At 37.7% G+C, this 14,363-nt stretch overlaps 1 protein-coding gene across 1 annotated transcript in view; it reads right to left on the bottom strand.

Annotated features, from left to right (window-relative positions):
• The window catches only part of COL6A6 (collagen type VI alpha 6 chain), a 138,892-nt gene that overhangs the window by 50,311 nt on the left and 74,218 nt on the right, over positions 1-14,363 (bottom strand). The window contains exons 21-24 of the mRNA XM_059390909.1: positions 11,704-11,739; positions 9,930-9,992; positions 8,222-8,284; positions 211-273 (exon numbers count right to left, since the gene is read on the bottom strand). Coding sequence (XP_059246892.1) covers positions 211-273; positions 8,222-8,284; positions 9,930-9,992; positions 11,704-11,739 — 225 coding nt within the window. The remainder of the gene's footprint in view (positions 1-210; positions 274-8,221; positions 8,285-9,929; positions 9,993-11,703; positions 11,740-14,363) is intronic.

Genomic DNA, 14,363 nt, shown 5'->3' with positions numbered 1-14,363 from the left:
CTCATGAAATTATGCTGAGCTGGAATCCTTGATCTCACTGTGGTCCACACCCACGTCCTTAGATGTTGCTGGCTCTCTAAGAATCAACCCAGGGCGTCGGGGCAATAAGAGGTTCTCCTTTGTGTTTAAAGTGCTCTGGCTAATACAACCAGACACACTTACTTTGAGGAGAAAACCTTAACTTTGGTGGGCTTAAGGAATGTGACCTACTTTATTTCCTTGGCTTCCCAAACGGCCTGGATTCCCTGCTTCTCCTCCTGATCCTGGAGGCCCCTGAAACAAAACAAGAATTGCAAATATAGCAGAACATAAAGCAAATTTCCCCTAAATCCTTTGTGTCTTTTCTAAGAGGAAAATGAACCACAGATGGGAAAAGAGTTATGGCTTTATTGATTTCTGCTCTGGAAAAAAGCATCACAGCTGTCAAATAAAAACTAGTAAATAAAAGAAAATTAATAAAGTAATTCATGACAGATGTGGCTTCAATGATCACGCTTTCTTGTGAGTCTTCTTTTCCAAAGAGATTTTACATTCTCACTGTTTTGCTTTTACAGCAGATGTTGCTAAAATGTCTAACATTTAAAGAAGGCATTCCAAGTGATATTTGCCTTTAACTGTACTCTGTCTGGTTCCTTGTTTTGGTAGAAAGCATTTTTTTAAGGTAAACTTTTATTTATTTGCAAACAATATAATTTGTTCAATAGAAAGTTCAAGAAACTTCACCAGAATAATTGGCATTAATAACAAGATATGTTCAGGCATACCAGATAAATACTTTGAAATAGTTTTCTCTTTCCTACTGATAAGTTAGAAAAGTAAATGTACATAAATTCCCATTTACCATTAGAAAGAATAAAAACTATAAAATACGTAGAATTTAATAAGAAAGATAAAAGACCTATATAAAGAAAGCTTTAAGATCTTATTGAAAAACATAACAAAAGTTAAACAGAGGGATAAATATACCACACATATATGGAAAATCTATTTGATATAATAGAAGTCTCTTTAATGTTCTAGAAAGCATGTTTATTGGGATAGCTTTAGAGCTGAACACTTAAAAATCCCAGTTCAGAGACAGCTCAACTGCCTTCTTGTGTTATTAACACTTGGGATCAGATTTTTCCTTTGGAATATCCAAACATATGGCAACAGAAATCTTGTGGTTAAAATATTTACATAGGTACTTGTAAATAGTCTCAACACCAGTGAATTGAAATCATTTTCAAGAAAAAAAATTTTTTGAGGGGGTGCCTGGGTGGCTTAGTCGTTAAGCACCTGCCTTTGGCTCATTTCATTATCCCAGGGTGCTAGGATCAGCCCTACATCGGTCTCTCTGCTCAGCAAGAAACCTGTTTCTCCTTCTCCCACTCCCCCTGCTTGTGTTCCCTCTCCGTCAAATAAATAAAATCTTAAAAAAAAAAAATCTCCCCACTTTTTTTGGCCACAGTTGCTGAATTTAAAAATAAATAAACCAAATCTGGGTAGTAAGCATGATACTTAAAAATCTTATTCAGAAAAAATTATGATATTAACCCTTTTGTCTTCAAAAAATTAAAAATGTAGTAAGTTGAACAAAATATTTCCTAACAGGAAAGACTGTTGAATAGTATATTGGTCACTTAGGGAAGATAATAATGATCTTTCCACAATTTTCTCTCCTTTCTTTATCTCAAAAGAAGATCTCTATTTCTTCACCTTCCATAGCTCTCAACTCTTTCCCTTGGAAATCTCACTTCCACCAGTGCCTGGGGCTAGCTCCTATGACCTTCATATTCGACCTAATTAGACTGTTTCCTGTTCTTACCTAATTTGAATTTTATCATGTATTCTTTGAAACTTTTCCCTTAATTTCTGTAACACCAGGGACTTCCTGGTCCCTCTCTGGTCTCTTCTCCATTTGCCTCTTAAATATCCATATACCCTGAGGCTCCATTCTTGGACCTTATTTTCTCACTTAATCCCCTCCGCCTGAGTGACACCCCCATAGATTCACATAATCACTACTTTACAAAATAACTCCTAAATACCTGGAGTTCAAAACACCCAACTAAAAGCCAGACCCGTATATTAAAATGTCTCTTGGATATCTCATCAGAATTGATTCCCAAAGATAGTTATACTTACTCTAAGGCATGCTTGGTTTCATATTCTCTTTTTAAGGAATGGTGCTAATCCCAAACTGGGATTCCAGTTTGGGATTAGCACCAATTGGGATGATTCCCAATTGGGATTGGGAATCCCAATCCTGAATCCCAAGCTGGAAATTTAGGAATCATCCAAGGGCCCTTCCTATCTCTAGGAAGGCTACCTAGCCTATCTCTCAAAACCTATCAGTTACAAGTCCTACAGATTCTATTGCCTTTCTATACCCATCTCCCTTCCGCTATCACCTACCTTTTCTCTTCCATTCCTATTGCTGTCACCTACCTTCAGGGCTTTCTTCTTTCTAAATTCCTGGATTCTATGACTGTAGCCTGGCCTCTCTCTAATCCATTCTTTTCTCCTTTTCCCTTTTGCTTTAGAATGTCAGGCTGATGCTACCAATTTTTCTGAAATTCTGAATTCCGAGTAGCCTTCAGAATAAAGTTGATGGTATTTATTAATATATAAAATCCCTTAAAATGTTGGTATTGCAGGTCTCCATAGTCATCTGAGACTACTTCAATCACTATATGTTTATGCACAAACCATCTGCAGTCACAAAATACTTCTTGTTGTCTTAGGTTTTCACACTTGTGTAAGTTCTTTCCTTAGCTGGTTCATTTTTCTGTCCAGAAACAATCTCCCTCTTGTGAAAATCTTACCATTAGCATCACTGTTTCAAGAATACCTGAACCCCTTGACTCTGTTTGGTCTTACAACTGTTCTGAAAAACTGTCTCTCCACTTTGTATGTAATTGTTCATTAATTTCTCTCTCTCACCTACTAGATATTAGCCTGTATGTTCTTGAAGGAAGGAGTATAAGCAATTGGCTTCCTATCTCTGGAACTTAGTACAATACCTAGAACCCATCAATGCACCCATCGATTCATCTAGCAATCCATGCACCTATCCAGGAATAGCCCCCAAGAGGGATGAAATGATATGTTAGTTTGATTTTCCATATGACACTTTTTATGTACTTTACAGAAGGATAAAGTAGATTTCAACTGTCCTTGACAATAAGGGGCAAACCAGAAGTCTTGCCTAGGCGATCACCTTCTGGGCTTCCTTCCAACATAACCAGCTCTATGAGATGAAGGAAATTTCAGAGAGATTCCTTCATGTGTAGTCACTTTAAGTACACACAAGAACAATGAGAGATTATCCTGTTTGAAAGCCCTCCAAAATGGAAGAGTTCTTAAAATGGATGGATGCATACATGCAGAAAGGGCATGGTCATCTGAACATCAGAAAACATGATTCTATTTCCTGCGCAGGACCATACCAAGTACCAGACTGGGATTTGTGACTCCTTGAATGGGTCCCAAGCTCCATGAATGGTTACCCGGATGTATTAACTACTCAAATACTGCTGACTGTATAGGGACTGTTTTTAAAGGAAAGCTAAAAAAAAAAACTCGCTGCCACCCCAAGATATCAAAGAGTCAAAAAAGTTGCTTTGATTTGAGGGCAAGAACATCTATGGAATATAAAGAGAAGATTAGGGCATTCAAAGGAAAAGGGCACCAGCTAAAGGTAAAATCTTTATTGGCTTTGTTGTAATGGCAGACTTTTATTGAGCATTTATTTTGTGAAAAGCTCTATGTTCATAAGTATATATTGACATTATACATGCTTTCTCAATCACAATGAGATAAATATGATTAACACTACTGTTTACAAATAAAAATCAGATTGTCAAAGCATTTAACTCCAAATCACCAAACAGGAGGCTAAGAAGGGAGCTAAACCCGATTCTGACTCTACACTTACCTCTTGGCCATTCTTTCTGCTGTTTTGAGACCTGTGTCTGGGACAGGATTCCTAAACTCTACTAATCATGCACCACCTAGACTAGAATTTTAAAAATATGAATCTCCAAGCTTGATGCAGGAGGCTGGGGCCAGATCTACTCTCCACTCTCAGGTCTTGGCCTGGTGGTCCTTTGCTCATGTTTTGACTCTGCCACGGAGCCTTCTGCAATCACAACTGGTTAATACAAGTGTTAAGTGATGATAGGATATGTTTAGAGTGTAAATGTTTTTTAAAAACTGTTCTTAGCATCTTATCAGAAAGGGTTGAAGTAGGAGTTTGGGATTAATGTCTGGGGCAGTGCCAAGGACACCCTGACTTCGGATGGAATATGGCCGCACAGGCAGACGAGATTTAGGATCTTCTCATGTTCAAAAGGAAACCTGTCACTTATTTTCATGGGGTAAAACTGATTACACTGACAACCAGTAAGTTGTCAGGCTGGGCTGGAGCTACCCAAGGAGATTAAATGTTCAGTGTCTTTAAAAAGAGTCCGATATGAGCTAATTCTTAGAAAATAAAAGACAAGAGCCAGCAAGATGTGGGCTAATGCAAGAACAAACCCCAAGAAATCCGAGATGTTGATCTTGACAGTGCTAATCTAAGACACAGCCTCTAACCTCAACTTCTAATCTTTCATGCATCCTATACTCCAACCATGTTGAACCATTTATGGTTCCCCAACTCACTTTGATATCTCTTTTTAGATTACCCGGCTCCTTTTCCCAGATGCCTGCCTCTCCTTTGGTCACCTGGAAAACACTTCCCTATCCTACAAAAGCTAAATCACTCTTCTCCTGCTCCAAAAAGTTCCTGTTCCCACCACTCTACCCTGGGTGCAATTCCGTTTTAGCATTTAGTACGTCACGTCTCAACTATTTGTTTGTGTTGGTGACCTTTACGAGATTGGGAGCATGTCCTTTATTTATTTTTTTCTTTAAAATCTTTTATTTATTTATTTGGAGGGAGAGAGAGTGAGCTAGCAAGAATGCAAAAGCAGGGGGACGGTGAAGCAGACTCCCCATGGAGCAGTGAGCCCAATTCCAGGATGCTGGGATCATGACCTGAGCTGAAGGCAGACGCTTAACCCACTGAGCCACTGAGATGCCTTGGGAGCGTGTGCTTTTATCCTACTGTAGGATCCTACTATATATCCTACAAGATAGGACTTACATACAGGAAGCACTCAGTAAATATTTGAGTAAAAGGAATGGTTGATGGATCATCCATCCTAGATTATACAGAATGATGAAATCCAACCATTGCAGTTCAGATTACATGTTGTTATATTGTTATTATTATCATGGCCTTCCTTGGATTGGAGACTCTCATGCTTTGGGCATAAAATGTCCCTGCTAAATTAGGTAATTGAGTCACAGGGAGGTTAAATAAATTACCCAAGGCCACACACCTAAGAAGGTACAAAACTGGCAAACCCAGGCAGCTTGGTTTCAGGCACTATGCCCTTGACCACTATGTTATGCTCTATAAAGACGACAACAGAAATTCTACTTTGTGTTCCAAATCTGCATGGAATAATTCCAACATTTCTTGATATTGCATGTGACATTAGTGATTATTTGACTGAAACAAGTAAGAATAATTCCAGTACTAACTAGAATTACTAAGTATGTCTGATTTTCCATTCCTTTTCTAGGCATTGATTACATTAAGGTAGTACCCTAGGGTAAACCAAACAGGGGAACAAAGGAAGGTATAAAAGAATACGTGTTCTTTTCAAAGTTATACTTTCTTTTTCATTGTGCCATGGACTATATTTCTTTCATATCATAGCCATATACTTGGTTGGATTAACACATTTTGATTTATTCAGAATGCCCCAACAGTGCATAAATTAATAAGCCTTCAGAACACTGTCAACAGAAATCACATGCTTTTTTCTAAATGTATATACTAAGAAAAAATTAAAGTCTTCAGTTAAAAAACACTCCTGTGAGGAATGCCTGGGTGGCTCAGTTGGTTAAGCATCTGACTCCTGATATCAGCTCAGGTCTTCATCTCAGGGTTGTGAATTCAAGACCCATGTGGGGCTACATGCTGGGCATGAGCTTACTTAAAAAACAAAACAAAAAACACTCCTGTTATTCCATTTAAGAGGCTAGTTCTTAAGCCTATGTCAGTGGATTTATAGAGCCAATAGAGAATAACATTCTCTTGTATACCTGGTAGTGTTTGTGTCCTGTGGTTTTCCTTTGGAAACAACAATTTTGAGATCCCATTCATCATATCCTGAATATAAAAAATTCTACACATCTTTGAAATAGCACTTTCACTGTGTTGACAAGGGTATTTCAAGAAAAGCAAGCAAAGAAAGAAAGTCATGGTTTCTAGCCAGATAAATGGAAGAGGCAGAGAGAAGTGGTACCTTTTGACTATAGTTGGCAATGCCAAGAGGTTGAATGATTTATAACTATAACTAATCTTGCCAGAGCAAGATTAAAGGGGTCTCACTCAGACAAGTACACTACAGGGCAAATGGAATAACTTATTTGAGCAATAAGTTGGTTTCTAGAAGAAGAGAATTACCAAGTTCTTTGGATTTCAACCCATCTACATCTTAGTATTTTATACAAACAGATGAGATAATCACCTGTTTCCCTCGGCATTTGTTGATTTTTTAAAAAAAATTCTAACTCATGGTGCCAGCAAGTTTTTAATGATTCAGGATGTGAATACAAAACTGTTACTTTTCAATTAGTTCTACAATGAAATTTTTAAAGTTTTCATGCTGTTTGAAGGAGTACATTCATCAAACTGGGAACAAATATTCTGATGAGCAGTAATTAATAGGGTTTAAAATATTACATCAAGAGATATGGGTTTATGCAAATAGTTTCTTAAATATTTTGATGATGAACACGGTCACTTATGTGTTGGACCACTGCCTGATGGACACAAAGGAATATATTCCCTTTATCCCATTAGTCAAGCGCATGTCCCAATTGTGTCTCATTCATTCATTTACTTATTATGTAATAAGTAAATATTATGATATAAAAATAATAACTATCATATTTATTATTTAAATACTTGTTGAGCTCTACCGTGTGGCAACCCTGTCATTCTAGGCTCTGGGATATAGTACAAGTAAGACAAAGTTATGGCCTTCAGGGAGTTTATAGTGTAGAAGGGGAGACAAAAAGCTAAACAAATATAATAACAGTTAGGCAAAGGCCACATCATGTAGGGATCTGCTACTCAGTGTGTGGTCTGGGAACCAACAGCATCAGTACTGACCAGGAGCTCACTGGAAGTGTAGAACCTCAGGACCCACCCCAGACCTACTGATCAGAATCCACACTTCAGCAAGTTGTCCAGGTGATTCTCAGACACTTTATATTTGGTGAAGTGATGTGGGAAAGTCAGTCCCAGCACTGGGTCTGTCTACTAGAATCGCCTGGGGGAGAATTTAAAATTACTGATATGCTGGCCTTACCTTCAGAGATTCTGATTTAAATGGTCTGGGGAGGGTTCCAGGTGGTGGAGTGTTTTATAATCTTCCCAGGAGATTATCATGTGTAGCTAGGTTGAGGAGCACTGAAGAGGGTTGCACTCTTGGTGCAATGGGAAGCCCTTGAGAAGATCAGGGGAGTGGCATGACCTGATTTCTACAGAGGAGGAATTTTTTTTTTTAATATAATTTTTTATTTTTTATAAACATATATTTTTATCCCCAGGGGTACAGGTCTGTGAATCACCAGGTTTACACACTTCACAGCACTCACCAAAGCACATACTCTCCCCAATGTCCATAATCCCACCCCCTTCTCCCAAACCCCCTCCCCCCAGCAACCCTCAGTTTGTTTTGTGAGATTAAGAGTCACTTATGGTTTGTCTCCCTCCCAATCCCATCTTCTTTCATTTATTCTTCTCGTACCCACTTAAGCCCCCATGTTGCATCACCACTTCCTCATATCAGGGAGATCATATGATAGTTGTCTTTCTCCGCCTGACTTATTTCGCTAAGCAGAGGAGGAATTTTTAACCCGCAGTAATGGCTGAGATGTTGAGGCAAAGAGGGCTATAAGCCATCTTCCACCTCTGTGTCTGACAGAAAGATAGCCCACCCTGCAAGGTATAGACCACAATATGATGTGGCTTTCAATCACATTGAACACTAAACTCAAAATTTTGCTGGTTCACAGGCAGTAAATAACTCCTTCTGCAGAAAAGAAACTGCAAGGACATCCGTATGAAAGCCAGGATCAAAGCCAGATGCAGTCATTTTCTCTCATTACATACCTGAGGACCTTTACTTCCCAGACCTCCTTTCTCGCCTTTCACACCAGTCTCTCCTCTGGGACCCTACATACATACGGAGCATACAGAGAATTAAAGCATTATTTTCTTTCTAGAAGAGAACACTTGAATGTTAACTTGAATATTAAAGATGGACATGATAAGTAAGTCACACGGACAGAAACTGAAAAGAGAACTCTATTCGTGTCCTTGGCTCTGTCTTGACCTGTGAGCTCTCCTTGTATGTATACAAAGGTCCAATTTTTAATTTAGGCCACTGGGGGCATTTACAGTTGACTGAACAAATAGTACACAGTTGAATTTTTCAGGATTGCTTTCTAATCATCCTAAGCATCTTTAGACTCCAAATGCATATATTTCTTATGTGATAAAGAAAATAATCCCTAATTACATAATCTGAAACCAAAATATTAAAAAGAATTTTCTGTTCAATAATCACACTGAACACTGGTCAGAAGATATAGTATGTGGTAAAATGAAATCTGGATATTTCTACTTCTAGAATATTATATTGCCTATTAATCGTGGCCTCTGTACATTAGGCAGAGAAACCTTCATGCTGTGTTTGGTTTTTCCATTTCCTTTTAAATTATGTCACAAAAGAAGAGTCTGTAAAGTGAAAGAAGGGATGTTGTTGTATTATTTGTTTAGCATGAAATAAAGCCAGCCAATCTATTGAAATGTTTCCCCACAACCCCAGTGGCAAATGTCTCACTTGAAGATAAGAAATGTGAAGTTTCCTCAGCTGGCAAATAAAACAAACAAACAAACAAACAAACAAAACCCAATCAAGTTCAAAAGAGACAGAGGTCCAAGGGGGCAGACTGTTTACTGCTCTGAAATCTTGGTAAAAGTGTGAACACAATTTCTCATCTGATGTCTAAGGATATTTCATCCAACTTCCACGTACCAAGCTGCCAACACAAAATAGTTATTTTTTTTTACTATGTGGATTAAAACTTTGAAAAATTATAGAAACTTTGCTTGTCCTGCAGTTACCAAACAGCACAGTTTTTCTCAAGATTTCAAAACAAAGTTTGGAGAGAAAAAAAATAGGTTCTAATTTTCTATAGTCTGACCTCCTTTCCTTCACCTCAGCATTTTCTAGGACTTCCTTTCCCTTCTCAGTATTATTCCAGGCTACATTTTGCTCTTTCTGGCACAAGCTTCTTTCCCCTCATGTGATTGCTTTTAAGAGCCAACCATGGTTTATTCCTTGTAAAGGAAAAAGTGCTGGAGGCAGCTCTCTGGGGAAGTGAGCAAGAAGGCAGGCTGAGTGCCACACTATAGATCACTCCGCTGAAGACTTCAGCTGTATTTGGAACAATTCTTTCCTAGAGTAGAGCCAGTTTTTTCTACCACACAGTCATCCAGATATGTGTGTTTTGGGTTCTTACCGTGCTACATTGACCAAAATTCCCAGGTTGGAGGCTCAACATTTTCTTTGGTTCAAGGTCTCCTCTAGATATTCTAGCTAGCTTGAACTCATTGCACAAGGGCACTACCCAGCATGTTCATTCTCTTTTCGTCTCTTGACAGGACAAAACTTAAAGGAGACCAAATTCTGGTCTTGTTGCTTCCTTACTTTATTTCCCTGAAAACACTTTAAACATCTGTATTTCTGCAAAGAGGTTTGAAGACTCCAGATTCTTCTTTATGTTCTCAAACCCTGATTAGTTCTGATATGTACCTGAGGGCCTTTAAGTCCCCATGAGCCATCAAGTCCATCTGGGCCCGGGATGCCTGTTTTCCCCTGTGGTGAGAGAGAATTAACCTGTTAACATCATTTCCTGAGAATTTTGTTTCCTTTATGTACAAGATTATATACTGTTAACCCAATGTCAGTGCAGGATCTTTGGCAAAAAAATGAATGATAAAGAAATAAAATTTTTCTATAATCTCTTCAATCAGAGAGAACCACAGTTACTATGTTGGTATATTTTCTTTCAAGTTTTTATACATATGCACACTCACACGTTCCTTTTTTTTGGTAATGTTTGTAATGTATTTCACTTGGGCATTTGGCCTGAAGAAACTCAGTTAACATTTTCTTCAAAAATATCCTGACATCTTACAACACTACATTCAAATAGCTTAAATATCTATGGGTCAAAATTTAAGCAGTATCTTCACATTGCCTTTGAACTCTTACAGAGATAAGAATTCCAAAGAAGAGGAAGGATTAAAAAGCATAATTTAGTCAACTATTGGGATAGCCTAAGTTTATGCCCCATTTATTATACAGATGTGATTGAATGTTCCTTGCTAATTGTCTTTTCCTAGATCTCAGAGGAATTTCTCAACACATTCTCTCCCCAATCTTATTTCGTGCTGTTATTCTGGATTTTTTTTTTTTCTTTTTGTTGAGGTCTAACCTTGAAGGGTGTTTGAGTAATGTCTGCAGATGGTTAACTCTTTTGGTGTTGGTCTGAAAATGTCTACATGTTCATTCACAGTTCAGCGAGGTATAAAATTCAAAATTAACAGCTATTTTTCTTCTGTACCTGCGTATATCATTTTGTTTTCTGCCATGTTTTATTGCCAAATATAAGTCTGTTGCAATCTAATCTGTTATTCCTTTCAAGGGTAAAAATGCTTTTTCTCTCTGGTCATGTTTAAGATGTTTTATCTTTAGCATTCCAGAGTTTCATCATGATGTGATTGAGAGCAGATTTATTGTTTATCCTCATTGTATTTTCTTTTTTTAAAAGATTTTATTTATTTATTTGACAGAGGTCACAAGTAGGCAGAGAGGCAGGCAGAGAGAGAGATGAGGAAGCAGGCTCCCTGCTGAGCAGAGAGCCCAATGTGGGGCTCTAACCCAGGACTCTGGGATCATGACCTGAGCCGAAAGCAGAGGCTTTAACCCACTGAGCCACCCAGGCACCCCCTTCATTGTATTTTCAACCTGAGGGTCTGTGTTTCCTCAATTGCATAAATTCTGTTGCAATATTTTCACAAATATTACAGATACATGAGGCATGTATATCACCAACATGTACAAAGAAGATAAGATATAATATTTGGTACAGTAAGCTTTTGAATAAAACACTCAGAATGTCCAATATGTATCAGGGTTTTGCTATACGTACTCCCAGTTTATAAAGGGTTTATGTAAATTGTAAGGTTTCAGAGTTAATTGAACTAAAATCTAAAAGATCACTCAACCGAGTTACTACTTTGCATGTGAAATCCAAAGTTAAATTTAATAGTAATTGGACCAACTAGTGTTTCTTGTCATTAATTTTTTTTATAGTCTTTGGTTGGACTGCCCAAGTCTTCACATTACAATTTGAGTTCTGGAAATTGTAATCTAAAATATTTCTAACATTTTATTCCACAACCAATATCATCAAAAAGTGGAAGAACTTTAGTCTTAAAAGAGGTTTCTCAGAGCCTTTATTCTTATTCCTTGATTGGACACAGGATACTTATCATTTGGAGTTAAGAAAAAAAAATTATACCTGTGGGCCTGTATGTCCCCTTCGGCCATGAGATGCCTAAAATAGGAAAGGTAGGTACCATTAACTCTGAAAAAAATGCTTTTTATATTTAAATTAGTAATGAACACCTTAAGGCACTCACTTTATTTTTTTTAAGTACCCACATATTGCTTAAAACATTTAATTATCCACTGCACCAGGACAGTAAAATGTTGCCAATTCTGAATTTCTTATCCTAGGGCAATAGGTTATTAAAATCACAGAGACAACTGAAACCTGTACATACTTAAGAGAGAAGTTTGTGTTCAATAATTTGTCCTCCCCTAAACTATTACTAGAGCTGATCACAAGCTCCAAAATTGGCTGATTTGAATTTAATTTCTTTGCATTTTTCCAAAGTACTATCAAGTAAGCCAAAAATCAGGAATGGAGTGGCCACAGGTGGGAAACCAGAGGAAAAACTGGGAGAATTGACTCATTTGAACTTTATTATAGATTAATTTCAGAATCTAAAGATAACCAGACTAATTTTACCCTCTCCCCCCTAAAAAGCCAAAAAATAAGCTATCTGTCAAAAATCAGAGAATCAGCCCAAATATTCAGAAGTTCTCAATTCAGTAGGTTAATGAAATAGTCAATCAAAATAATAGCACTACATAATCAAGTGGAATTTTCCTAATACACTTTCATATGTAAGGTCAGGGCCTGGATATATTTCAGATCAACAATCTGAAATCACACAGATGTTTTATTGTCTAACTGAGGAAGACCTAGAACAGGATCTCTCAGTAAAGTCATAGCAAGACTGACACCAGGATTTGCAAAACTCAGTATATTATCAGATGACATTTTCTTGATGGAAATTTGAAATTGTTAGATCAAAATTCTACGTGAGGACAGTACTGCAGACTCTAAATTCTTCTAATCATATTTCAGTTAAAATCTATTGTTATTTAGGAAACAGACTGTGTATATCTGGAGAAATGGAGACCTCTTTAACATTTTGAGATGAGAGTTTAAATCCTCTCTGTCAGAGGGAGGAAGAGAAGCTCTCTCAAAGGGTTTATCTGTTCTGGTTCAATTCTTCAGTCATATTCAGAAAAATATTTGCAAATAATCTGTTACCTACAAAGCATATTGTATGAGAACCAGAGGAGCATAAAGATTTCACACACATATGCACACACACATAGTTCTTCACCTCAGGAGACCCTCATATTTTGGGTTTGGGGGTGAAGAGATAAATATTACAATATTTACAAGGCATAGTATGGCAAATGCCATAAGAAAGGGGAAGATGGAATATTGGTTAATGCCCTTCAACGGATGAATGGATAAGGAAGATGTGGTCTATACACTATGGAGTATTATGCCTCCATCAGAAAAGACGAATACCCAACTTTTGTAGCAACATGGACGGGACTGGAAGAGATTATGCTGAGTGAAATAAGTCAAGCAGAGAGAGTCAATTATCATATGGTTTCACTTATTTGTGGAGCATAACAAATAGCATGGAGGACATGGGGAGTTAGAGAGGAGAAGGGAGTTGAGGGAAATTGGAAGGGGAGGTGAACCATGAGAGACTATGGACTCTGAAAAACAGTCTGAGGGTTTTGAAGGGGTGGGGGGTGGGAGGTCAGGGTACCAGGTGGTGGGTATTATAGAGGGCACGGATTGCATGGAGCACTGGGTGTGGTACAAAAACAAGGAATACTGTTATGCTGAAAATTAAAAAAAAAAAAAAAGCAATTATATCCAGTTTGTCAAATTAAGAAAATATTCCTAGAGGGAGATTGTTTTTAAAAGTTTTTTTTTAAAGTAATCTCTACACCCAAGGTGAGGCTTGAATTCACAACCCCGAGACCAAAAGTCTCATGCTCTACTGACTAAACCAAGCCAGATACCCTGGAAGATACTTTTGATATGGGTTTCACAGAATGTTAGGAGTTTGATGGGTAGATGAAAATGAAAATGAAAGAAGTCTTTCTAGTAAAGGGTATAGCCCAAGTAATGAAGTAGAGGCAGGAAAACAGGAAATGTATTTGATAGTGTGTATTTGACTATTTCTGGGTCAAACGTGTGAGGAAAGAGGGGAGTAGTAGGATTACTAAACTGAAGGGTTCATACTCCCTTTATCAAAACCACTGGGGCCCTTAGAGCAGAAAATGTGCATGGCCAGACTTGGGCTTTAAGTGGATACACCTGGGTATGGTAGGCACAACTGAACCTATATTCAGGCAAAATAAAGGGCTTCCTATAGGATATAATTTATGGGATATGAAACTGGACCTTACATCCAAAAATCTTTCTCTGGTCCACTGTCACAGTGTTTGAAATAATATCAAGAAACATTTGGTGTCTGCATCTTTAAAGTTCGACTTTGAAAGGGGCTCTCAACATTGAGCCCCCTAGAGGCACTGGGGTTGACTGGTGGTAAGTAAAAACGGACTTCTGTCCCTAGGCAGGAGTTTATAAGCTCCTCCTAACAGATGAGACAGACTTTAACCCTCTTTTATGCAAATAATGGAAACCTCTCTGGAAGTCATCACCTAGGGCTTTCATAATGGCTACTTGGGATTTAAATTTCAAATGGAAATCATGGATTTGAGATACCTTGGGTAGGTATGAGAAACTGAAAGAAAACAAGAAAATGGGGGAGATTATTTTACACTTTTTTTTTT

This window comes from Mustela nigripes, chromosome 2, assembly GCF_022355385.1.
Source record: "Mustela nigripes isolate SB6536 chromosome 2, MUSNIG.SB6536, whole genome shotgun sequence".
Taxonomy (NCBI): domain Eukaryota; kingdom Metazoa; phylum Chordata; class Mammalia; order Carnivora; family Mustelidae; genus Mustela; species Mustela nigripes.
This window is presented reverse-complemented; position numbering and strand designations above follow the sequence as displayed.